At 31.8% G+C, this 27792-nt stretch overlaps 4 protein-coding genes and 1 non-coding gene across 5 annotated transcripts; 1 reads left to right on the plus strand and 4 right to left on the minus strand.

The window, feature by feature from the left end:
* The first annotated feature begins 4403 nt into the window (after positions 1 to 4403).
* On the plus strand, positions 4404 to 9197 carry LOC110618841 (protein DETOXIFICATION 43). The gene is made up of 14 exons (XM_021762102.2): positions 4404 to 4824; positions 4899 to 5029; positions 5125 to 5246; positions 5351 to 5632; positions 5737 to 5939; positions 6092 to 6227; positions 6319 to 6415; positions 6550 to 6650; positions 6798 to 6961; positions 7077 to 7148; positions 7479 to 7595; positions 7694 to 7789; positions 7909 to 8030; positions 8867 to 9197. The coding sequence occupies exons 2-14, from the start codon at positions 4953 to 4955 to the stop codon at positions 8919 to 8921; spliced, it is 1644 nt and encodes a 547-aa protein (XP_021617794.1). The 5' UTR covers positions 4404 to 4824; positions 4899 to 4952; the 3' UTR covers positions 8922 to 9197.
* Positions 9198 to 10570: 1373 nt separating this feature from the next.
* LOC110618840 (zinc finger CCCH domain-containing protein 30) lies at positions 10571 to 14979 on the minus strand. The gene is made up of 2 exons (XM_021762101.2): positions 14665 to 14979; positions 10571 to 13396 (listed from the first exon to the last, which is right to left on the minus strand). The coding sequence occupies exon 2, from the start codon at positions 13383 to 13385 to the stop codon at positions 11142 to 11144; it is 2244 nt and encodes a 747-aa protein (XP_021617793.1). The 5' UTR covers positions 13386 to 13396; positions 14665 to 14979; the 3' UTR covers positions 10571 to 11141.
* A 3685-nt stretch (positions 14980 to 18664) lies between these two features.
* TRNAI-AAU lies at positions 18665 to 18738 on the minus strand. The gene has a single exon. It is a non-coding gene; the product is annotated as a tRNA-Ile (tRNA).
* A 2649-nt stretch (positions 18739 to 21387) lies between these two features.
* Positions 21388 to 22271, minus strand: LOC110618493. The gene is made up of 3 exons (XM_021761631.2): positions 22151 to 22271; positions 21841 to 22077; positions 21388 to 21765 (listed from the first exon to the last, which is right to left on the minus strand). The coding sequence occupies exons 1-3, from the start codon at positions 22202 to 22204 to the stop codon at positions 21622 to 21624; spliced, it is 435 nt and encodes a 144-aa protein (XP_021617323.1). The 5' UTR covers positions 22205 to 22271; the 3' UTR covers positions 21388 to 21621.
* A 1896-nt stretch (positions 22272 to 24167) lies between these two features.
* On the minus strand, positions 24168 to 27250 carry LOC110618838 (cation/H(+) antiporter 2). The gene is made up of 4 exons (XM_021762100.1): positions 27083 to 27250; positions 25993 to 26979; positions 24976 to 25898; positions 24168 to 24459 (listed from the first exon to the last, which is right to left on the minus strand). The coding sequence occupies exons 1-4, from the start codon at positions 27248 to 27250 to the stop codon at positions 24168 to 24170; spliced, it is 2370 nt and encodes a 789-aa protein (XP_021617792.1).
* Between the last annotated feature and the right edge of the window lie 542 nt (positions 27251 to 27792).

Consider the following 27792-nt stretch of genomic DNA (forward strand, 5'->3'; position numbering starts at 1 on the left):
CCATTTATCTCTTGAATTATGATAGAAAAATACATTTTTAGTTCATGAGATATGATTGAAAAAATAGAGCTTATAAAAAATAAATAGACTAAATTGTAATTTTATGATATTTCAGGGATAAATTATAAATAAATATTAAAAGAATGTGCTGAAAATAACAATTGTACTATATGTACGTAACCTTCTCTCTCTCTTTCTTTCTATGTGCTTGTGGTGGATTATTCTCATCTCATCTCATCAACAAAAGCTAAAACACCACTAGAAAGTGAAAGCAAAAATATTCAAGTGCCCATTTGTGATCAGAAAATAAACATTTAAATATTATATTATTCTAAAATAATGCTTTAAATTAATTATTAAATGAGCTTCATACAAAGATAATATTTTTTAACGTTGTAAAATCAAGTATAATATATATCTTGCTTATATGAATATTTAGTTTTTTCAATATATTCAAAAATAAAATAAAATTATATATAAGGGGAAAATTAGGTAATATATAAAATAGGGAAGCATGTGGTAGTAATAATGGAGATCCAAGTCAAAGCCCACCTTAGATAAAAGCTTGTATCTTACCTACTGAAAGCACTTCATTTATACAAGAATGTTTAAGCTCAATTGCTTAGTGGAATCCCACTTTTTCTTTTCTTAGATATATATTGCAACTCTAAATTGATATCTGACTTATATTATTAATTAAAAGAGCAAAACTGATAAAAGACTAATTACACTCCGCCAGCAATTTTAATTAATATTATTTGATTAAGACGATATAAAAAAAAATAAGCTGAAAACACGAATAGTGTTATTGAAATTCTGAAAAATGAGTTTTTAATAATTAAGAAAAACTATTTATAATGGAAACAAAATTCTAATATGCATGAAAATATTCAAAATATTTAAAAAAATAATTAAAATACAAAATTAACTCGTAAGCGATAAAATTTTTATATCAAATTTTGTGACAGATCTGCGGCACTCGTCACACTTTTGAAAGTCATGCGTCTCGAAATTTTCTTTTCAAAAAGTTATCGTGGATCTCTATCGAATGTCGACTAAAAATTAGATCCGGTCTAAATCTACCATAAAATTCAAAATTAGTTGCTCCACGTTAAAAACACTTTAAAAACATATTCAATACTCAATATTTAAATTTAAAATTTTTTATTAAGAAAAAAGGAATCTGTACTATTTTATCTTATATTTTCGTGATAAAATTACATATATATTAATTATTTTTATATTAAAGTTATTATAAAATAAATTCAAAATATAATAAAACATAGTTTTTAAATTAGAAAACCTATGAAATTAAACTATGGGGGATTAATTTCAACTTTTCTATTAAGAAGGGATGGAATTAAGTTTTGTACCCATTTATCTTTAAAAAAAAATCAATTAAAGGGATGATAGAGTAATTAGAGAGGGAATGTGAGTCCTTATAAGAGGAAAGTGATGGGTTAGTAATTGTCCTAGCAAACAAACAGGATCAAAGTTGGTACTAAGAGCTTTGAAGTTTTGCTGCAAAGAAGACTAATACTGCTGAGAAAAGAAAAAGGTATACTTAAATCACCATCTTAATCAATAATTACTTTTCATTCCCTTTAGTTAGATTCTCAATCTTGTTGATATACATCACTCCTTTTCTATTTATCTTTTTTTTTTGGGCATTTTACATAAAATATTATTTCACATTTCTATTTTAAAATAAATAAAAAGTCATAAATAATTATATGAAAAACAATTTTCTTATAAAATGAATTATTACAAACGAAAAAAGAAGCTCACATGCTTTAATAAAAGCACTGAAGCTTCCATGATGAGCCCATCACAACTCGGCATCTGTCCTTTCTTCCTCAATTAATTTCAGTTATTGAGAAATATTTATTAATTTATCATTATTCATAGACGCGTTGATCTATACAGTCGTGGCAAATGTGATTATGGTTATAATTTGTTTATTTCATGGAGAAATATCTAGTGTAGAATCATATAATGCAGGTTCTTTTGCATTATTTTTTTATTTTTATCATTTAAGTTTAATTTTCCTCCTATCATTCGGATTCGGAAAATAGAAGTTTCGAATCAGCAGTTAAAGATTTTAAACACAATTCGTTCGATTTGATTAAAAATTAAATTAAATCGAATAAATTAAAAATTAAAATTTTAATATTTATAAAAATCGAATTGAATCGATTTTATTAGAAATTAAATTAAAACGAATCGAATTGTTTCAGTTTGATTCGATTCGGTTTGATTGGTTTAAATTTTTAATAATTTTTTTATTTTTAACACTCTATTTTTAGTATTTTAAAATTTAATTAAAATATCTAATCTCTATATTATTAAAAATAATATATTATTATCACCAATCGATTCGATTCGATTTTTTTAATTTTTTTCTTATCAAAATCAAACCAAATCAAAATAACTGAATTTTTTGAAATTAAAAATTAAATCGAATCGAAATAAATAAAAAATTAAACTAAAATTTTAAATTAATTTCGTTGGATCAATTTTTTCGATTTCAACTAAATACTGTTGAGCCGATTGGTAGTTTTTTTTTTAATTTAAGTTTAATGTAAGTTAAAAATAAAGAAATTAAATGTGGGCAGTTTTTTTTTTAAATTAAATAAAAAAAAACTGAAATATGTGGTTAGGGCATGTGAAAGGTTGACTAGTGATGCCTTGTTTTCAAAAACTTTAGTACGTTGAGGACGTAATTATATATAATCAGATTCATTGATTCTTTGTTCTTATGTACTTTAATGTACAATTAAAAAATAAATAAATATATATATGAATTCCGTATGATGCTTCCAAATGTTTCTCATAATGCTATTGCTTAATTATGTTTATTTAGTCCAGCAAATCTGCATATTTACCCACTATTTCAGTCTTTAACTGGGGAACAAATCCATCCACAAATATATTATTTATATATATCAACATTTTATGAGATTTTACCGTGATTTATAACCACAGTCGGAATTTATGATACCATATCGAAATTGAATTTTAGAAAAAAATATAAATTCAAAATCTATTAGAGCCCTCTAAAATAAATCGATTCAATATCGCGTACTATAGTCCGTAATTAAGGCAGGCCGAACTGATCTCATGTATGGATTTATTAAATGATAGTTTAGTCTGGTGATATAATAGGAGGTAGAAGAGCAGATCCAGCCATTTCTCAGCCTTATCAAGGTGCGCCGAAATAAATTAAATGGCGTCTGACAGAGAAGAGTATGCTGGTACGTCCGTACGTACAGATCTAAATAATAAAAACAGACAGCATTATAGCACAATAATAACTATATGTCACTAAAGAATAAAAAAAATGAAAAGAGAGAGAGACGTGATCTTTTTAAGCTAATCTTACATTTATATTATAAATTTTATTTTTTAGATATTAGAATATCAAATTATATTTTATTTTAGAAAAATTTTTTAAAAAAAATAAGAAAAGGGTGAAAAAAAATAAAATAAAATAATTATAGAAAATGAAGAAAAAAGGAAAAATTAAAGAAAATTACAAAAAAAAAAGGGAAGAGATATGTTGTATATGTATTCTACAATTTACCAGAGTTTGTCTTATTTTCTGGTGTAGACGTGTGAATGGTGAGTGTCTTTAGACCATTAAAATAATCATAATTAAATAATTTTAAGGGATTATTTATGAGTATGAATGAATGAATGAGAGGTACATGTCTGTTTGTACATGAACTGCAATGGCATCTTCTTCTATTCTTAACAGGGGAGATGAGGAACTGAGGGAGGTTGATATTAACATGAGTCACATCTTCCCATGATTTTATGTTTTTTTTTCTCTATTTTTTGCATTAAAATAAAAAATCAATCACTAAGTTTCTTCTTAATTTGAGAACAAAAAATATCTTTTAATTTAATATGTACGGCAGTCTTAGTAAACAATAATTGTTTGACCCTATAAAAATATTAATATGAAATATTAATTTAATATAAATTAAATTAGATTTGAAACAAAAAAAATAAAATTATAATATATTTTTATATTTTTTTAATTAATAATTATATTTTACTTAATATAAATATTTTTTTATAATTTTAAAAAATTATTATTATTTATTAATAATATAATATTATTAAATATTATAAATTATAAAATAAAAATAAGTAAATATTCACATATTTAATCTGACGATAAGTATTTTAATAAATTTAATAGATTTTAATTTTATTCTCAAATTCTCGACTCCCATTTAAAAAAAAATTATATAATTTTTTTTATATATATTTTTTTATTTAGTAGCATTATCAAAAAATTTTATTTAGATCTAATTTATATAAAAAATTGTGTAATGTGGGCCCCACTAGGCCCAGCATTATTGCTTCGGTATTCTGCAATATTTCCCATTTTGTGACTTTTCAGGCTAGTTTTAAGCCGGACTAAAATTCAGAAAACACCTGAATCTCCATTATTTACGGGAAAACTGAGTGAATAATGCAAGCAATACTTTGAATCTGTGCTAAAAACGAAGTCTTATAATTAAGTAAACTAGAAAATATCAAGAACTTCGAGGACTATATATAGATTTTACTGTCAAGACCAAAACATAGGAGTCTTACAGGGTTTGTTGAGAGGGAAACTTCCTTTGACATGTGTGTTTTTGCTTTGTAGAAGAACCAGGGGAGGTTCAATTATAACCTGAGGTTAAGGCAAAAGGATATAAAAGCTCACTGAGCCTTTGTCATTGAGTGCTGTATTCCACTAGAGCTAGCTTTTGTTTTCATCTCTAGCCTTTTTCTTTAATATCTCCTTTCTCACATCGTATTAAAAATAAGGTTGGTGGTGGTTTTTAATATATTGTGATAATGTTTGTAATGTTCTTGATTTTTGGTCGCAATGAACTCTGCAGGTTACTGAGTTGGAATCCCTACAAGCTAAAAAGAGTAGAACTTTGTTTGATATCATGGCTGAGGATAGTGCTTTGCAGCTAACTGAGAGAAAATGGAAGATGCCACTCATGGTTTTCTTTAGAGATGCAAGGTATATATATATATATATATAATCTCATGGATATAATGGTTTTCGAGTTGTTTGATGAATGATGTTGATCTAGCTAATGTGGGTTGTTATTGCAGACTTATTTTCAAGATGGATGAACTTGGTTCTGAGATATTAAGGGTTGCAGTACCTGCTGCTATGGCTTTAGCTGCTGATCCTATTGCTTCACTGATTGACACTGCATTCATTGGCCATCTGGGTATGCTTCCATGTCTATTTTGCTTCTGTTTAGAGTTTATATCTAGTGGGATGCCTGCATTTTGATTTGGATTGCATCTGATTTTTATTTATTATTTTGTGTAGGACCTGTGGAAATAGCTGCTGTAGGAGTTTCAATTGCTATATTCAATCAAGCATCAAAGGTTACCATATTCCCATTGGTCAGTATCACTACTTCATTTGTTGCTGAGGAAGATACTGCTCAGAAGATGAGCAATGAACCTCAGAAAGGGGAGGAATTTGAAAAAAAGGATTCAGCTAAAACCTGTGAAATGAAAGAATTGGTGCCAGAAGATGTCATGCTTGAAAACTTGGAGAAAGGATCTGCAGAAGACACCGAAGAGAAAGATCCAATTCCAGATGATGGTACTTTCTCTCCCTCCCTCTCTCTCTCTCTCTCTCTCTCTCTCTCTCCATGAATATGAAATGAAACATGATCATCAACTTGAACTATTCAATTTTTTTTTCAGCTGATTGTAAGGCAGTTGCATGCAAGTCTTCCACTTTTACTGAAGGAAAAGCTTTCAAGGAGAAACCAAAAAATAAGAAGGAAAGAAGACACATCCCTTCAGCCTCAACAGCACTCATTGTTGGAGGCATTCTTGGTCTTGTGCAGGCTATATTTCTCATATTCTGTGCAAAACCTCTCCTCAGTATCATGGGCGTGAAATCTGTAAGCATCTTTAGCTCTTGATAAAAATTGACATAAATTATGTTTCTGATCAAAATCTGATCTGGTTTACTCATCTTAATGTTTGAAGTCAACTAGATTCTGCTGCTCTTTATTACAAAGGAAAATGACAGTTCTTGTCTTGAATTGAACAGGGTTCCCCCATGCTAACCCCTGCCAGGAAGTATTTGACATTAAGAGCACTAGGTTCTCCTGCAGTTCTTCTTTCTCTGGCCATGCAAGGAGTCTTCAGAGGATTTAAGGATACAAAAACTCCTTTATATGCCACAGGTGAGAGACCTTTTTCATTTATATATTTACAGCAATTTTTATTCATGAACTTGAACTTTTTAACCCTTTTCATTTTGGTCATTCTGAATAGTTGCTGGAGATGTGGCAAATATCATTTTGGATCCGATTTTTATCTTTGCCTGCCGCTTGGGTGTCAGTGGTGCAGCCATTGCTCATGTTCTTTCCCAGTAAGAATCACCACCCTCAGTATTGTTTGATCTTAACTACAACCATTTGTTCCAAAATGTCAATTATTCAATTAAATTATCTTCTTGTTTAGGTAATCTTTCTTGCTATTCCTTAATAAATATGATCCTTCTAGGTACTTGATTTCACTGATCCTCTTATGGAGCTTGATGAAAAAAGTAGATCTCTTACCACCAAGTGCAAAAGATTTGCAATTTGGTCGGTTTCTCAAAAATGGTAAGAAGTGCTTAAATTTTTTTCTCTATGCTATGTTGATTTTGTTTGTGATGACGGAAATTCTAGAATCAGTATATGCAAAACTTATTAAAAAAAATAACTGAACTAGATCACTCGTTTAACTTCGGTTCTCTGCTGGGACTGCAGGTTTCCTATTGTTAGCCAGAGTCATAGCTGCTACAATCTGTGTGACCTTGGCAGCATCAAGGGCTGCAAGGCTCGGTTCGACGCCTATGGCTGCGTTCCAGGTTTGCTTACAGGTGTGGTTGACCTCATCCCTTCTTGCTGATGGGTTGGCTGTTGCTGGTCAGGTAAGAAATATAGCCATACTGAAACTGAAATGTCTTGAATTGAGTTGCCATTCCTTTTGGCTTGATACTTACCTAGAACTACCTGTGATGTGTTTCTTTTTGCTCATGCTTTCAGGCAATAATTGCTTGTGCATTTGCTGAGAAGGACTACCAGAAGGCAACAACTGCAGCCACCCGAGTTCTGCAGGTATGCCAAGCTATATCATAGGAATAGTTATTTGGCAGATTTTCGCAAGTATCCTAGTAATTTTTTAATGGATTTTGACGCGTTTAGATTTAAATTTTTATACCCATCAACGTTTTCAAAGAGGGTTCAAATTTAGTACACTGGATGCCCAGTATCCGAACCCATTTAGCTAAATATATAAAGGGTACTTGGTCCCCAAACCTGTGTAGATAATCGGATAAAGGATACCTGCAGGTTCCCGTTACCCAATACCGATACACCAACATGGTTCTCAGTTTCCACTATAGACTCACTAAATGAATCAGAATCTTAATAATCTTTGTTCTGCAGATGAGTTTTGTTCTTGGACTGGGGCTAGCTGTTGTTGTTGGAGTAGGCCTGCATTTTGGTGATGGAATTTTTTCAAAAGATCCTAATGTTCTTCACATTATAAGCATAGGCATCCCGGTAATATAGACGTTTCCCATCAAATATTTCTCCGTTCTCTCTTGTTTTTGGGTATCAATAACTTGAACTGAATTTTGCTTTATATCTCTACCCATCAGTTTGTTGCAGCAACACAACCTATCAACTCAATAGCCTTTGTCTTTGATGGTGTGAACTTCGGAGCTTCAGATTTTGCATATTCTGCATATTCTATGGTGAGCTTATTAGCCCTTTTCCAGACCACATATGAAGCAGAATGTGAATGTTTTGTGTTTCTTAATATTAAATTCTTTTGTAATGAAAGTTCCTTGTCCAAATTTCTTGTGTTCTTCAGGTTCTGGTAGCCATAGCAAGCATTGCTACCATTTTTGTTCTCTCCAACACTGGTGGCTTTGTTGGAATATGGATTGCTCTAACCATCTTCATGGGGCTACGTACATTTGCTGGTGTATGGAGGTAATTTTTCCCTTCAATAGCAACTCATTCGTCATATGGGTTTGTCAAAATAAGGTCTTCAAGAATAGTTTTATACTTCTAACACAACTCCGCAGGTTAATATCCATTACTCTTAAGCATGAACAAGCATAAATGTAGGTCGTGATCTTTTATAAAAACGAATTTAATAAACATTAGATTAAATATTTTATATCGAGATTTGTGCATATAGTAATTAAAGTGTACAGTAATTAAAGTGTATATAATGAAGTTAGGAATCTATAAGAAAAAATTTGACTTTCTTTTAATAATCAAATCTTATTTGATTCAAAATGCTCTATTTTTTTTAATAAAATATTTCATATAATAGACTACTACGGATCTATGTACCGTCTGTTTAAACAAGAATTGCAATAAATTAAAAGAAAATATTTACCTAACGGTAATAAAACTCATTTTCATATAAAGTCGTATTCTGTTGAGTTTAGTCTATAAATATATATTTTACACTCTAATTATTTATTTAGTAAATGGGTATGTTAAAATTTTAAACTTTAGACCTTTCTGTTTAAAAGATTACCAGAGCTTGTCAAAGAAATATTCAACTTAGAGGCTCAAAATTGTAAATGGAAGTTTCAACAATAATTCCATGGAGCTCTATCCCCTTCAGAATTTCTTAATCTCAAAACCAAACCTTTTGAAGATCCCATTGGTATCCTCCACAAGAATTCACTACATGAGATGCAGAAAACACTAACTTGTGTCGTTTTGAAGCATACCCAAATAAAAAATATGATCTTTCTAATGATAAAGTGCCTTAATATTTGGATTAAAAAGGACTACTACTGTCTTTGCAGGATGGGGACTGGAACTGGACCTTGGAGATTTCTCAGAGGTGGATTGTTGCCTTAGGAAAATATTTTCCTAGGGAATTTCTCAACAATTATACCTTCTCCATTTTTGCCTTTTTTTTTTAATTTTTCTCTTCTCCCACCCTACTGGATTTGGCTTTGATATCACCTTCTGAACACACACATAAAAATATATACTGCATTATGCAGTTCTTTACATGTTTCTATTATGGACTCATGATATTGTATTAATTTCATGTTTATATGCTGATTAGGCACACTTCTTTTTTTTTGTGCCTACTATGTTAAATAAAACCTACCTCCTTTCTTTTGTTTATTAGTCGTTTACCTGCACCTATGCAGATATTAAATTTTTTTATATTAATTTTATATAAATTTACTTCACCTGTTAGGAGAAATAAAATATTTTTTTTAATTTTTAAATTTAAAATAATAATAAACTGTAAATCTATAGATCATTCAACTCAATTTTAAAAAAAAAATAAAAATTTAATATTTATTATCATATATTATTAATATATAATAATAAATTCTATTTAGAAATTTATTAAACTCCTCAATGGCTGTTGGAGGTAGAGAAAGAAAATCATCTGTTTTATTAGGATACAGATTGTTTTTTAGTTCATCAATTTCTTAAGTGGTAGAGATCATTAAGTGACGGATCCAATTTGAAGGCTGGTTAGTGACGAGGGCAGCTGCTCTATCAAAGTCTTCAAATTGGAGGGAGAGAAGATGACAAAATCATTCCTAATAAAACAATACTTGCATCCCAAATCTACAACCAGATTAAAAATTAAAAATTTAAATTTCAAGAAAAGAAAAGAAAAATGGAAACAAGTAAAGCAAAATTAACCCCCAGATTTAAAGGAACAGCCTTTATTTTATTTATTTTTTTCCCAAGGTTTTTCACAACTGATCCAATTGTTTAGTGCATAAATGAAAAGGCATTGAAGATTCTGTCACATCCACACCAGCAAATGCATGCTTAAAAATGGCATCAATGGAAATCATGAAATAGCTAATGAAGCTTAAAAAGAACCTTTATCATGCCCAAGGTGTCCTAAGCAGCAGGCTAATTATATTATTGATATTAACTGATAAAGTCAACACAATCCATTTTGGACCAAAAACCCAGTTGAAACTTAAGCAACCTAAGTCCTTACCAGCCATTTAAAGCCATAGCCATCTAAGTCCAAAGGCATGCCCCACAAAATTAATAGAAAATAAGAACACGTCCCTTTCTCATCTCCCCCATAAATACCTTTTTCACCCAGTCTTTCGGGGTGAGTGGTTAGTACCAAATATGGTGAATGACACAGGCTTCTCAGACAAAGGCCCCATCTATCTCTAAAAAGCAAGATCCTGTAGTAGGAAAAAATCTTAGCAACCACCCCCCCCGCCCCCCGGAACAACCAACCAAGAAAAAAAAACCCACAAGGGAACACATCAGCTCCACTTGATGATCTCGTAAATAAAGATTGTAAGAATTCAAAAAGATAATCCATTTAACCAATCTACAATATCGTCGATTGGGTTCCACCACATCATGTACTGCTCTTCTTTCTCAAATCCCCAAAAAGAAATCATCCGTAAGAGTAGCAATAGAGAGAAAGTCTTAAGGCAAAGTAATGTATGATAAAAACTTAAGGTAGAGACTAAAGCAACCATTTGCAGGAAACCCAAAAAGAATAAAAGAAAAAACAAAGGTATAGAATTTAATAACTTTTAAGTTTTACATCATAAGGAAACATAATGGCTCCTCACTATCTGATCACCATCCATATTGGATTCTATTTGGAACACATCATCCATTGTAGCTCTTAAAAGAATTACTCTCCTCACCCTCTCTTATCCAACAGTAGTAAATGGATAAAATGGAAATGTTCAAGAAAGATGCTATCAAAAGATACAACTCATGGTTTCATTGCAAAATGAAACATGTAGCTGAAGGCTTTGCTTTGGAGAAAAAAAATTATCCTACAAACAGAATATTGGAAGATCAGGACCTAACCTGGACTGGGTTTCATTAGCATAGCCCAGCGAGGCTTCATCCTCCTGTCTTTGCTTTAAACAATATATGGTAAAAAAAATTGAATATTTCCGTGAAACTTCAAGCCAATTCTTTACCTTCCACCTCTCTTTTCATACCTTACTGTTGCTTTCCCAACTTCACTTTCCCTTCAGTTAAGAACCCACAAAAAAAATATATACTTTCGAGAAAATTCTTAAACCTATCTCAATGAGTAAAAATGAATCATTTTCACTGGACTACAAGCTGTTGCTGCTGATCAAGCTGCATCTGCTCAAGCCAAGATTCTAAAACAGAATCAATTTCAGAATTAGGTTTCAGTCCCTCACCAGTCAGGGCTGCACCAGAAACAGGCATACCATACTTCTCCTTAAGCATCTCAGGAGGCGATTCCTTGACCAGAGACTGGACCCATGAGAGGTCAGGCTCCTCAACATTGTTTCCAAGCTCAAATGATGATGTTCTTCGCAGGCGACCCAGTTCATCTCCTCCATTAACAGACCAATCTAATTTTCCATTTGGCGAACCCCACTTAGTCCAAGAATTCACCGGAGACCCAGCAACAGAAGCTGCAGGATTGTTTGATCCAAGATCCCTTGAGCTAAGGCTACGCAGTTGATGTTGCTGCTGCTTCTCCCGCTGGGCAAAAGCAGCGAGACGAGAGCCCATTGGAGAAAGAGGCTCCACACTTCTTGGTGACATTCTTCCAGGAGATCCAACACCAAATGAAGCATGCAGTAGGGGATGCTCAACATTTTTTGGGGAGAAAACAGCCGTAGTATTGATGGGTGATAACATGCTCTGCTGCTGCTGGAACTGATTGCGAACAGCTGACTTGTGCGTAGGGGAGAAAACTGCAGCAGCTTGATCAGCATATCTAGGAGATGAGATTTCAGCAGAAAAAAGCTCTTCAAGATTTGATGGAGCTAGTGCTTTTGACCAACCAGAACGATTCAAAGATGCAGAATTGTTACGGGACTGAGAAAAACATGGTAAATCATTTAAAATCAGTTGTTGGGCATCAAAATCAGACAACAAATTAAGATCCTCAGGCGGTATATCTCGGGCACTAAGGGATGATCTCAATCGACTTGATTGAAAGTTGCTGCCAGGGAGATGTAGCGTTGGTACATTTGGCTGTGGCCATGCAACAGATGAGTGAGAAATGCTAGTTGCTGTAGGTGACATTGATTGGTTAAATGGGGTAGGAGACATGGCAGAGACTGATGATGGGGAACCAGGCAAAAGGCTCAAAGCAGCCGCCATGTCCATTACACTAGCTGCAGATGCAGATGAGCGGGGTGAAGGGACAGCAGATCCTGTAGAAACATACAAGGGCCTGAGCTCTTCAGGTGTATGGGCAAAAAAGCAGACCCGTCTGTTGCAACTAGTGCCATCTTTGCAAAGCCGAGTTCGGTATTGAGCTGGGTGCAACCAGCACTCAAAAACACCATGAGCATACTCACACATATCCCCACGCCTGCAGGCCCCTTTACGAAAATCAGGGCAAGGCACACAACTGTAATGAAACTTCCGCGGGTCTCTTCTACGTGCATTCTCTCCTGGGTGAACAAAAGGGCATTCTGTCCAGTCATGTGAGTATGCCCGAGAACATGGGCGGACCTTGAAGGAGTACATGCGAAACTCATCTGTTGCATAGATGCTGTTCTTGATGTCAGGGAGCGATGGATCAATTGGATATTCTTTCTTCTCAGAGGTACTTATTGGCATATCATTGTACTTTGAGGCCATTGGAGAAGATGCCAACACTGAAGGAGAAGGCGGTGAGCCATTTTCTGGGGAGGAAGAAAGGGTTGGTGAGTAGCTTATTGACACCTGCAGACACGGGCGATCACCAACAGAGCCATTAGAAGAGAGCTCACCAAGTGAGCCATTAGAATTATGTTCACCTAATGAGCCATTAGAAACACAGTTTGAGAGAAGCTCTTCAAGAGCAGCTCTCTGGCTCTGCAGCTTGGGTGGAACGACAATGACATCAATGGGGCGATAGTTGCTGCCATCTAGGCAATTTGGATCTGCACCTGCTGATAAAAGCAGTTTAACAACATCAACAGCATTAAGAGATCCACCTGAAGCAGCACAGTGAAGGGCAGTGGTTTTGTCCATTCCACATGAGAGATTAACATCAGCATCTGTATGAGCAACTATAAACTTAAGAACATCAACACTGCCATATGTAGCAGCAACCATTAGCGGTGTCCTATGGTCAAGAACAATATTCTTTGATCCTTTTTGGCGGCCATACCAGTACCCAACCTCATTAATTGAAGTAGCATCATGCTGTATCAATCGCTTAAAGCCTTCAACATCATTGTTAGCTGCAAGGTCAAGTAAACTAGAAAACGAGTCTACAGTTTCAACAGTTAGATTATTCATATCTTTGGCGTTAGATGTTTCTACAGTAGATGGAGACGGAGAGGATGATTTTGCTGATCTATCCGGACCACCACACATTCTTCAATTAGCTGGAAATCCAACCAAAAAATAACATTCAGAATTCACTTCAGAATCTTAAATTTATCATCAGATGTAAACATGCTGCAGTGTGGTCTAATAACATAGCAGTTGATTGATCATAATAAGAAACAGTTAGGAGAAAGCAAAGCACAGAAAAATAAATTGAATACTTCAAAAAAATGGAAGAAAATTTCCTCAATACAGTGAAAAATTACAAATAACCCTGCCTAATTTACCCTATAAGAGTTTAGCAAAATACAAAACTTACAAGGAGGGGGGAGGGGGGGGGGGAGAAGGGGATTCATTCCTTACCAGTAAAAGAAAAATGTAAAATGTCCCGCTGTAGGCATGAACCAGACATGATAAGCAGAAAATAAAATCTTCCATTAATCATATATAAGCCAAAAATATATATACACTCTAGAATGATCTGAAAAACTGGGAATCAAAGCTAAAGTGAAGTGGTCTATTAGATGAAAAGAGGTTATATGTCATTTAGAATATCTGGCCACTACCTACAATCGTCCCAGTTAACCGCTATTATACGCAGAATTAACGAGCATAGATTCTTAATCTCTAGATGAGGAAATTCAGACATGATTAAGAAGAATAAAACAGGAATCTTTCGTCGAGATTGTGCAGGAATAAAATCATTAGAGATTTACGAGAATCCCAGAAAAAAAAGAGAAAAAACAAAGGCACCTCAAACTATTCAGCCCAAACAACAGGACAAGCAAAACACTTTCCCATCTGTTGAACCTTTAAAGAAACAATTTCAGAAATATAGGCATCAACATAAAAGACCACGCTTCAAAACCAACCCGACTTTTAAAAATGGTCAAAACAGGTACTGAATAATCTTGTATGACCGAAGATCGATCATTTCTTCAATTTTTCTCTTACTTCCACTCCATTTCTCATAAAATAAATTCAGAAAACCATCAAGCCCTCAGCTAAAGGTCACTACAATCCCCGAATATCACCATCAAGACATACTATAATACGATCACCAAAGTTAAGAGTAGAACTAAATAGAAAACCACAAACACCAAAAGACAATCAACTCAAAAACCCAATTCAAATCCCACTTAGCCAATGATACCTTGCATGAATATTAGCTTAAATAACTCACTTAATGCAAGCTTAAAAGTCAGATGACAAAGCAAATCAGCTAACCATAAGCTTTAACTCTACCAATCATCTTCAAGAACTTAATTACCTGGAAAGCAGAAATCAATACACAATCAAAAACGAATTTAAGTATACATCAACTCACCGATTATCGAATTCGAAGGGAGGATCGGCTTAAAAATCAAAGGATCCAGATAAGATCTTAACAACTCAAAACTTGGTCTAAATGGAAAAGATCAAAAAGCGACGCAGACTGCAGTGCAACAGATGAAAGCCGTATAAGTAGAAGGCTACTTGCAGCTTCAATCTCCATCGATGAAACCGAGAAGAGCGGAAGGAAGGAAGAAAGAGAGGAACTTGTAGCAGACAGAGAAGATAAACTTTCCTTTCTTGCAGAAGGAGAAACAGAGAGAGAGAGAGAAGAAGCTCGAAATTGCAATGAAATGAAAATGCATAGAAATTTGGGACGAATTTAAATTGAATCCCGAAGAAATTGGGGAGAGGGGGAGCGGAATGGAAAGGAAATGAACTCGAAATGCACACCAAATGAAGTTGAAATGCGAGTCAAATTTGAGGACTGGGGAGACTGGTTAGGCCGGTGAGCGGAGATGCGGTGGATGACCAGTTTGGTAAGGAAAGTCAAGGTTGAGGCAACCGGTTGAAGGGGTTCGGATTTGAAAAGGGATTGGAAAAGTGAAGTGGAATTGGGATTTGGAATCCGCCAATGAGAGAAGTACAACAAAGCGGACGTCAGGGCAGTGGTGAATTGTGATTAACTTGAGGGAGTCAAATCGAGGGAAAAAAAGAAGGCATGAAGCGCCAAAGTGAGAATGAGGGACTTTAAATTTAAATTTAAGGACATTTTTTTGCTGTTATGTCCCTCGTTTTTCTTCATTTGCAAATGTATCCATATAGTTCTACCTTTTTCGCTATCTGTCCTCAGATATTATTAAAATATTTAGATTTAGATTTATATGATCATTATAGATATTTTATTTGATTGTAAATAAATTTATATATAAATATTTATTTTATTAATTATAAAACATAATTTTGTTGAAATTTAATGAATAAAATATACATAATATATAATTAATTTACTGAAATAAATTAATAAAAAAATATTATGTACAGAATTTTATATACACATCGATAACCAGTGGCGGAACTAGGAAGTTCTTTTTGGTAGGGCACCGGCTGCGTCGCTGCGGCACATTTATCCCCCTTTAAAGCATTTTTTTGTCGTCGGTACGGCACGTGCCCCTTGCCGTACCTTTCCTCCGTCCCTGCCGATAACTATTAAACTAATCGAATAAGGCATGAAACAAATAGTTTGTATTAAATATAAAACAATCCAAATACAAGAAGTTGCAATGTATTGTTATGTTTAGGATTAAGAGTGAGATTAAGAGAATTAAACTTTGTCCAAATCATTAGATCCAAAGAATTGGCAAGATCTTGCATAGTTATCATCAAATGAAGCAAGGAGATTGTCTTGCTTGAACATAACAAAATACAAAATCACTATCCAAAACAAGAATGGAGATGCCCACTAGGCATTTATGTTGCCCCTTACCTTTGCCACCCATGAAGAGTTGAGTTAGTGGGGAAAGGAGATATCCACTAAATGTTTTATTAAAAAACAAGATTGGGTGGTTAAAGTTGTTTTAACTCTTTAAACTAATCATCATTAGCCTCTCTTTTTTTCCTCTCAAGTTGCCTGCCAATGCTTGATTGGATTAGGCTCACTAGCTATCTAGTGGACATGATCTTGATTGGGATATTATAAATTGGCAAAAATAACTTTAAATTTCATTTTTTTAATCTGAATTTAATCATAATTATCATTCACAAATTATATAAGTAAAATAAATTAAAAGAACTGCAAAATTATATAAAATTATGTCAGATGATGGTTTTATTTATTTTTTAATAATGGTTTAAAGATAAATTTTATATGTTATAACTAATTATAAATGTTTTATTTCAACCTAACTAATTAATTTTAATATAAATTAGTAAAAATTAATATTTTATTCAATAACACAATAAAAATTAAATATTTATTTTACCTAGTAGATTAAAAGAAAAAAAAAACTTTTTATATTACTTTCCTCGTGTATTTTTCAAAATGTGTATATATTATTTGTGAAAATATTTTTTAAAATTCTAAAAATATTGAAATTTATAAAAAAAACTACATGATGACATTAATCATCATTTGATTGCAATTGGACACAAGTCCAATTACACCCTTGACATAATAAATTTGTATAATTTAGAAAATTTAATCAAATTCGAACCAACATTGGTTAAAAAAAAAATTGCATTGATGTAAATAAATTTATATTAAATTGAAAAAAAGTAAATTTACTTAAAGCACATTATTAATGTTACATAATAACTGCTCAAAATAAGTATTAAATTATTACTACGAAATATGTTCACGTGATAAGGATTCAGTAATTAGAAAATATGATCAAATTTCAGGAGAAATATTCAAACATCATAACATCCGGTGCACTCTCAAAACTCGCTCTCCCTTAATAGGATAAGTCCAAACACAAAATTACTGTTAAACACATACAAACAAGCATATCTCTATGATACTTTTAATCATAGAATTATAACTTATTAGTGGACAATATCTTTTAGAAAGCAATTGGACTATATTACTGTCGAAATATCGGAAAATATTATATTTATCTTCGCCCATTTACAGTATAAAAAAGAAATAAATAAAGATAAAGATATATTATTCTCTTGACACAAAAACTTTAAGCAATTCAATACTTTCTCTTTATTATTCGGCCTATTAACTTGAGTGTCTGTGGATACCCACCACTACTTCATATTCTCTCCCTTACAGATTTAGCCAACCATAATAAAATCCCGTTTCAGTCATTACATATTTATGTAACATTAGTTATTAAATAAAAAAATCACAAGTAAATTATATTTTCTATTATGATTAATTTTATCGGTATGTTTAATTTAATTTAAAATCGAATCAGCTTAACTTAACGATTACATCAAAATAATATTTTTTATAATAAAAAGATAAATTAATTATCCCATAAACATATGATAACAAAAATATTTTAGTAGTATTATGATTCTATTAATTATTATGTAACTAATGATTCATTATACAGAACATTTCTCACAAAAAAACAACCTCGTAGTTATTCTTCATTCTTAAAAAAAAAAAAAAAATTATTTGCAAGTGGCAAGCCAACCCATGGCATCATTTAATAATTATTATTATTACTCTTATCATTATAATTTAATTTTTCCCATTTTTCTTTATATAGAAAATGGGTTTTGGAGCATTATCATATAATAAATAAATTAAGGGTGCTATCAATATTTGTCACAAGATAATATAATAAATGTTTGGGATTTTATAATATGAATGATTACATGTGCTCAATAATAATTTTTTTTTTTTACATAATCCAATTTGGATTAAGTGGGTTTCTTCAATGGATTCGTTATGTGCAAATTAAGAATTCTGATTTTTTTTTTTTAATTTGTAATTTCTAGATTTCATTTCTCACAAGGTAGATAACAATGCCACTGCTTAAAGGTATAACAAAGTTGAATGCTAATACATGTCTACGCGATAATTAAAATTAAAATTAAAATTAATTGATCTGATTTTAGGAAATAAAATTAAAAAAATTAATTTATCTAAATCATTATAAATATAAAATATTTAATCGATTCATTTTAAATTGAGTTAAATAAATTAAAAATTAAAAGTTTAATATTTATAAAAATTAAATCGAATTGATTTTAAATATAAATCGATTTAAATTAAATCAGACTGATTTAATTTACTTTGATTTAATTAATTAATTTTTTTATTTTTATAGTTTATTTTTAATATTTAATTAATTTAATATTTTATTATATAAAAATTAAAAATAATATTATTTATTAACAGTTGAATTTTTATCAATTTTTCAAATTAAAATGAATCAATTAAAGTAATTAAAATTTTTAAAAATAAAAATTAAACCCACAAAAATAAAAAATTGAACCGCTCACCGCTGTGCTTCTGTCTCTTTGTTTTCTTGGTGATTTCAGATTTCATTGAGAGAATTAAATTAGGGAAAAAAATAAAAAAAAGTAAAAATAAATGGCCCATGCAGGTTTCGAACCTGCGACCTTCGCGTTATTAGCACGACGCTCTAACCAACTGAGCTAATAGGCCTGGGCGTTGGCAATCATAATTTTTATACAGAAAAAGGACATAAAAAAAATAGAAATTAAAAAGTGGAAAGAAACATGTTCACTTGAATAAATTGCAGGCCAGCTAAGAGCTATGTGTTTTTGTTTCTTCTGAAAACTCCATACTTCACTTGATAGAGATTACCGTTTTAAATATTTACACTGTTTATTCTTCCATAGTATTTAATCCCTTAGATCAAGATTAAAACAATTTTTTATTAATTAATTTTTTTAATATTTTAAACACTAAAAAATATTTTTATAAAAAATATTTTTTATAAAACAAATGTCTAATTGAATAATTTTTAAATTATGATAAATAGTAAATTTTTAAAAATTTAAGATTTTCTAGTTTTTTTTTTAATTTGGTCCAATTTTGAAAAGTAATTCTACTGTGCTGATGCTCACATGGAATTGTGACACAATCAATCAATCAATCAATCAATCAATCAAAGACGACTTTGCCATTTCTCATATTCTTGTCCACGATAGTGACCAATTTTTTGGACTCTTCATTTGGCTCCCTCCAATGGAAACAAAGCCAATGTGGACCAAAATCCTTTCCCTCTTACCTCTATGCTCTGTTTGGGTAACTTAATGGGAGGGGAAATGTAATGCTTGAATAAGTAAAGGATGGAAGGGAAAGTAATTTTTACCCATGCACTTGTCACCCTAATTTTCCATGGACCTTTCAATAGTTTCCTTTTAGTTCCCATTTGGGGAGCCTACAAATTTAACAATTTTTAAAAATTTGAAAATTTTGAATTAAATTACCACCAAAAATATAAAAATTCAGTGAAAATTACTATAAATTTATTTTTTAAAATACGTTGATATTTAAAATTACAAAAAATAAATAATACACATTATTAAAATTATATAGAATAAACATTAATATTACTTTTTAAAAAAATCAACGGTGAGCGAATGGTATTATTTTGATAGGGGTAGAGTAAATTAGGATGAGCATTCGGTCGATTTGATTTAAAATTGAATCGAATTAAATAAATTGAAAATCAAAATTTTAGTGTTTATGAAAATCGAATCGAACCAATTTTGATCAGAAACCTAATCGAATTGAACCAGTCTGATTCAATTTGATTTGATCGGTTTCGATTTTTAATAAATTTTTTATTTTTTACACTTTAGTTTTAATATTTTAAAATTTAATTAAAATATTTTAATTTTAATATATTTTAATTTCTCTATATTATTAAAAAAATATATTATTATCATTAATCGATTCGATTCGATTTTTTCTGATTAAAATCAAACCGAATCGAAATAATTAAAATTTCTAAAATTAAAAATTAAATCAAATTAAAATATATAAAAAATCCAACTAAAATTTTAAATCAATTCGATTCGATTAAATTTTTTCAATTTGAATTGATACGATCTCCCTCAGTAATTAGATTAGACCTCTCATCAAGTTAGATGGATCCCACATTATGGGATACTTGTCAAGTATCAGGGTCCCACATTATGGGATGGATCATTGTCAAGTAAAATGGTCCCACATTATGGGATAATTGTGGATATGAATCTCAACATATGGGATCATCTCTACCGTCTGATTTGTGTGAAATCTAAAACTTTGTTTTTGATTAGATTGACTTGAGTAAAGACTTCATATTCTTAGTAAATTATTCTATGCTCCTTCCATATTTTCAAAACCTAATTCATTCTTTTTTGTCTTTTTTGCCTTACCATGCACAAGCATACACTCAAACTATCTAAATCCAAAAGCAGTAACTGAACTCGTAATCCAAAGAACATAGAAGTCGAATTCCAACCCAAAACGCACCAAATTAAAATCTCACAAAAATTATAAACGCTTCAACATTTAATAGGGCAAAATTTATGATTTAATTTCTAAATATTATCATTATTAAGTTAATTCAATTTTTATATTTTTAAAAATTTTTATATTTTCTTTTTTTCTTCTTTTTATTAAAATAGTCATTCTGTCTTTTTTTTTATTAAAATTGAAGAGAAAAAATTTTTAAAATTCAATTTTACCCTCGAATAAAATCTTTTATTTAATTTTTAAATATTATTATTATTAATAAATTAATTCTTATATTTTTAAAAATTCTATTTTTTCTTTTCTCCTTCTCTTTTAAAAAAATAAAAAAAATAATTTAATATTTTACTATTTTTAACAACAAATATAAATAAAAAGATTATTTTATTGATGAAAAAAAATATAAAAATATTTTAATAGATTTTTAAAATTAGAAGAAGACTTATTAAAAATAACAATACTCAGAAACTAAATTATAAATCTCCTCTAATAAATTTTTTTAAAATTTAAATTCATTTTAAAATAAAAACTTTACTATATATTCTTTTGACAATTTATTATATTTTTAATTAACCAATAAAAATAATTTTGTTATTTATAAAAATTATTAAATAAGAATTAACAAGTAAAATAATGGTAAATAAAAAAGTAACTTTTTTCCATTTTTTAATAAATAAAAGACACCAAGATTAATAAGAAACTAATAAAAAAATAGTTTTGAGAGTTTTGTTTAATCTCAATGCACAAAAGCCCATAAAGAATGGAAGAAATTCCAAATGGGATAAACAAATTGTCAAAAGGAAAATATTAGAAAATCGTGTGATGTCAACAAAATTTTAGAAAAATTGGCATTGTTTTTGAAGAAATTGAGAAAGACAAAAGTCTACTGCTCAAATCACTTCATTTTCTCAAGGCAACCCTCCAAAATTCACATATTATATATTAAACAAAATTAAATAAAAAAACATCAAAACCAAAACTATACAAAAAGTCCAAAACCTAATTTAAAAGAAATTAAAAGATAATAGAAATGAGAATATTATTCAAATAAAAAAAAAATCACTCCTTTGCTTTATTAGGGTTCTTCTTTCCTTTATTAACCATGGTTTTCATAATTCCTTTTAATCCCTTCTTCTCTCTTTTCTCACTCTTCTCTTCTCTTTTCTTCTCAGCTTCAAGTTCTTCCTCCAGCTGGATGCAAAGCTGATGATACAAATACAATCACAATCAAATTCATCAGATTCACTTCCTAAAAATCAAACGGTTAAAAATGATTACCTTTAGTAAACGTTCCTCTACATGATCAAGTCTTTCAACTAGTGTGCCTTTAGTTTCAGTCTCCATAATCACACGGTTGATAGGACGACAGTGCTTTTCTAAAGTACTCCTTGGGGAATTATAATCAATGGATGAGATTTGTCCTTCACTTGTACGGGTCCCACTTGATGGGGTCGATTCAAATGAGCTTTTTGGTGATCTGTTGCAGCTGCCTCTAATTTCTTCAAGCTCCCTCAACTAATAACAACAGTAAGATTAAAGAATTCTTGAAAAGCTAATAAAGAAAACCCAAGAAAGAAGGAAAGCTAACCATGTTGTCCAAACGGTCTAATCTTGAAAGTATCGGCTCTTCGGTGACAGCCATTGAAGACGCAAACTCTAATGATTCTCACTTTTTCCTTTTAAAAATTCGTAGCAAGATCATAGTAAAACGCTTGTAATCTATTACATATATATAGAATTTATCGGACGTTGACACGTTTCCGACATCCAAGGATAAGTGTTTATGTAAGTTATCCTGTGTCTGAACTCTGAAACGTGGCAAGATCTGGACAGGGGAGACGATGAGAGGGACAATGTTGACCCATGCAAGGAATTGATAGGAGGACACGTTATCTAATTTGCATGTAAAGAAGAAGATAAAGGATTGACCACGTTGGTAGCACGTGATGTCTGAAACGGTTGTATAAGGCAGATGATGGAAGAGTGGATAGAGAGGATCTTGAGCTTTGGATCTCATTAATGCATCACTGTCTGCTACTATCAAGATCCTTCCCCTCAAAGAAAAAGATCAGTATTATGATCATATTCAAATATTAACAGTGGCACATATCTTAATGCCTAGCTTTTCTCTAAAATTATATATGTTTGAGCATGAGGGTAGGAAATAATCTGAGAGAGCCGAGCTAGAGTGGTTTTTCCCAATCCTCCAATTCCAACTATTGAAATTACTGATAAATTCTCTTCCTGATTAGAATGCAATAAGCCAGCTATAATTGCATTCTGCCAACAACAATTTCTAGCAAAGAAGAATGAGTTTGCTTCCTTTCTCTAACTCTTAGAGAATTCTCCACTAAGCATTCATCTAAATGAAACCTTCTATCTTCTTTAATGTCTTCTAGCCTTTCTCTAATTTTCCTAATCTCACGACCCATTTTAAAACCATAAGAGAAACACTTTTGTGAAGTTGGAAGGCAAAAGCATACCTCCTTTGCAGAATTCTCATCTTCACTCATTGCTTGCTCCAACAATACATCTGTGGAGAATCCATCCAACAAGTCATCTGCATCGTAAAATTGCTTCTTTCAACCTTTGGAGCCAAACCTTGACCTGTTGATTCTGTGGGTAGTACTGCTTCTCTGCATCAAGGAGTCCAGCTTGGATGGCAGTAACTGTGTCCTTGAGTTTCTTAAGATCATCCTCAAGTACAGCTTGGATGGAAGTAACTTCTCTCTTTTCCTTGCATATGTTATTGACCCTTACTCATAGACTAATAAACCTTCTCCTTCCACCCCAAAACTAGTAAAAATTGAGCCCAATGAAGCGAGTCAAAGTTGAGTCTTCAGTCCCAATGACTCTACTAACATTAATCATGGTTGGTGCCTAACGATGGCTGCTGGTCGGTGCTCGGCGATGGCTATCTCAGCAACGCCTTGCTTGGGGATGGGTTATGGCAATTGGCTGTGGGTATGATTGAATTTGGATTTAGATACTTTTGGTGGAAACTGGAAAGGATTCATCGTATTGGAACCAAAAGAAATTGAATCTACCTGGAATAAAAATTCCCATGCCAAAAATACTCTTTATTTCCGTAAAATCCTTCACAGAGAGTGAAGGAGTTGTTGAAATTTACATTAAATCCAGGAACATAGAGCAACGGTGACTGTATGATGAAACTGAAGGAGTGAATGACTGAAAAGGGTGAACGTTTATAGACCTTGACTGAAGAGTGAAGACGAGAGAAGAGGACTTTAATTTTAGTAGTGTTCAAAATATTAGTATTGAATCTAGAAAATTAATTAAGACTTTAAAATCTTTCATGCACTCGCAGATTAGTGCATGATTTAGTATGATGATAAATGTTTCGGAATAAATACGAGAGATCTCAGATTTTAAAATGAATCAGCCGGTGAAGTCTTCTCTTTCTGCACAAACATTTCCTGTCATATTTCACTTTGATGGTTTCATATCAGAAATGATTCATAAAGTTGCCATTTTTTTTCTCCTGCACTTTTTTCAAATTCATTCATCTTAATTCCCAAGAATCAAACAAGAAGAAGATATATTTCTAACAAACCATTATAATCTGGGAATTACATTAAACTTTCCTACAAATCATCATCAACATGTTTTTCATTCAAATGGTTCCTATACTGTTGAATAACTAGAACTGAACCACTGATACTCAATTCTGAAGAAGCTAAGAGATTCCCAACAGTTCCAAGCTCTGGACAACCTTCCCAATCAGTCAATCCAATTAACATTGATGACTGGCCTCTCCCACCCTTGCCTACAATTATCAATGAATACGTTTCTCCCATCTCTCTTAATATTTTCCCTGTTTCCTCCCCATTTTTCACATGCTTCTCTGCAAAACTTGCTCTTCCACATTTCACAAACCTGAACCAACAAGGTTGTAATATGTTACATGCAAACAATAATTTCTTTTTTTTTTTTTCTCCCTTATATCAAAATTAACACATACATCTCTCTTTTTTTTATAAAAAAATGGTTTAAAAAGACTGATTAAAAATAAAAAATTACTATTTAATCTATGTATTATAGAAAAACTCATTAATTAATTTTTCAGTTTTTAAAAAATATTAATGTCTTTAAAATATTAAAAAATCTACTAATTAGTCATTTCAGTAGTTAATTTAGTTTCAATAGTATGAAAAAATCATTAATTGACATCTTAATTTTGTAAAATATCTGTTAATTAATCCCATTCAAATCACTAACTAATAATTTTTTTTTTTTTGCAGACGGGTAAATATAAAATGAATGAGATACTGATTTTGAAAAATCGGTGATATATGTGTTAGTTTTGATATAATCGAAGAACGAAAAGTAGTTTATCCAAAGAGAGATACTTGTACATTGTCATGTTGGAAAATTGGATTTAAGGTTAATTACCTGTTCTTGAAGTCATCAACATATGCATCATCCATCTCATTCTGAATTCCAGGATCTGATATAGCAAGAAGGACTTCATCATCATTAGGAGAAGCATCATTATTCCACTTATTAACTTGTTCCTTTGATTCTGATAATAAGAAACGAATCAATGTCAAATTAATATAAGGATGCATAACCATCCTTTTACTACAAGCCAAGGCCTCACGATCATCAGGACCTCCGAAAAACAGTACTGCTACTTGCTGTACATATTCTGAACCTGGTTTCTTAAATCCTGTGTGTCCTCTATCTACCAGGATACCAACTGAACATGGTGCATGTTTCAGAATTTTCTGGTTGCTTGTCCTGATACCCTCTTTCCCATCTTCCAACTTCTCATCAATGCGTTGATGCTTATGTAAATGCACGAAAATTATCGACACGCGAAAGTACTCTGCACCACTGCAGACATCCTCATACATTGCTGCAAAAGATGCTACAACTTTTGTTTGGTTGATGAGAATTTTGGTGTCTGCAGTAAAGGCATCAACCACATCATTAATCTCAAGCACATCATTTCCACCATATTCTTCCTCATCACTGAATTGATCACCATCTTGTAGCTGGTGATACATCAGCTTTGTTTTCCTGCGCTTCTCAGGAAGCTCAACCAGGTGCATCAAGTAAGGAGTAAAGGGAACATTCTGACAACCACTCATTGCTGAGATTAGTCCAACTGTAGCAGACGTATGACGCGAACTATAAACACAAGCTAGCATTCGAAGCTCGGTATCTGTGTCTTGTGATTCGAGCGAAGTACGTTTATGAGAAAAGTAATAATCCTTTGATCTTAACATAAAAACCACCACTAATCCTGCAATTAATGTGTCAAGAACAACCACTATTATCACTAAACTATGAAGTCTTCTGTTCCACCAGGCCTGCAACAACAACAACAGCAACCAAAGTAGAATCAATCAAAACGAACAAAAGGGTTAATGAATACTAGACCTGAGTGAAGAGAGAAGAACTTACAATGACCTTAGGGACTAATTCAAGAATTAGAAGTTCAGTGTGGCCTTTAAAATTGAGGATGAAAGCAAGCATAACAGCTTCATTTTTCGGAATGTTTAGGTAATGGCAGGCAGCTAGAGCACCCACAAGTTTTCCTCCAGTGCTCAACAAGATCATAAGAACAATCATAACAACATTGTCAACCCTCATAAAATGATCCACGTCAAATTGGAACCCAACAAAGCCAAAGTAAATAGGAAGCACGAAGTTGTGAACAGAATAAGAGAGTTTTTGCAACAATGTTCGAGCCGTTTTGCCTTCTCTAGGGAACAGCAAACCAAAGAGGAAACAAGCAAGTGTACTTAGATAACCATAGGATTCAATAATGGCAGCAGTAGCTAAAACGAGGACGAAAACGACGAGGACCTCTTTGTTTGACACATATTTTTGGTTTTGATTCCTTCTGTTGAACCAAAAAGCTAAGTGTCTGTTCAAAAGAACAAGTCCCACACTAAACAAAAGGCAAAGAATCCCATTTCCAAACTTTTTCCCAGTTTGACAAGAAATGTACAGTGAATATAACACTACACAAGACATTTCATTCACCAAAGAAGAAGATATTCCTAGTCTTCCTACTTCTAAAGTATCAATTTTCAATTCTGCAGCCATCCGAATCACAACAGGAGAGGCTGAATTTGCTATTATCAATGGGATTACAATTATCAATGTCCATTTGTTGTACTGCAGCTTCAATACATGGAGGACTATGATTGCAGAAGCTGCCCCAAAAAGTGTGCATACAAATATACAACCAAATGCAATAATGCTTGACAAACGCAGATTTCGCCTTATATAAGGAACATCTGTGTCCAAACCAATCAAGAACATAAAAAAAACTCGAAAAATGAATGACACGACTTGATAGTATTCTATAGAATAAGACTGGATAAAGAATTCTTTAAGCCTTTTGACTCTGCACAACAATGAAGGACCTAGCACTAAACCGGCCTGCAAAAAGATAACAAAATCTGATTAAATACTGCAAAAAAAAAAAAAAAAAAAACTGGAGAATCTGATCTTATTACATGAAGGATAGATTGAAAAGACATACAATGATGTTTGCAACAGGGCCAGGTTGTCCTGAAGGTGTCAAGATAAGATGAAAAATATGGGAGATTACAAGCATACAAGCTGCTTGCATTCCTGTTGTTATTATTGGATTAAAGTTTAAGAGATCTTGTCTGCAAATTGCCTGTGTGGCTAATTGTGCAGCTTCCATTTCCCAAGAATAGTTCTTGTGCTTAAGGAACAAGTGCAAGAGAGAAATAGAGAGAAAGAGATTGCAGCTTGATTAACATATCTTCTTTTTGCTTCTTCTTCTTCTTTTTTTTTTTTCTATCTCATCAAATCACCCCATCTTTTGTTTTTCTGTGTTCAGGAATTGTGTGTCGCTTGGGAGAATTATCTTCACATATGAGATTTCATGGAGAAGCTTTGTTTGCGGGAACATGGTTAGAGATTTCATCAGTCCAATGGGAAGAAATTCTGTACCATTCTCCTTATTTCTCTCAAAGCACCACTTAAAAGAATTTTTAAAAGAAAAAAAAAATTATCAAGCACTAAACTAAGATATTATAAAGTCTCAAATTTAAATTTTTAATTTGAATCAAATTAAAATTAAAAAAATTATATAAATTAGATTCAAGTATTATTTTAAGAGAAATGTTAACGATAATCATTTAAAGAGGTAAATGTGTAATACTTTCTATTTTATTAATTGAAATATATAATAATTAATGATGAATTGGAAAAAAAAAATAT

Source organism: Manihot esculenta, chromosome 7, assembly GCF_001659605.2.
Source record: "Manihot esculenta cultivar AM560-2 chromosome 7, M.esculenta_v8, whole genome shotgun sequence".
Taxonomy (NCBI): domain Eukaryota; kingdom Viridiplantae; phylum Streptophyta; class Magnoliopsida; order Malpighiales; family Euphorbiaceae; genus Manihot; species Manihot esculenta.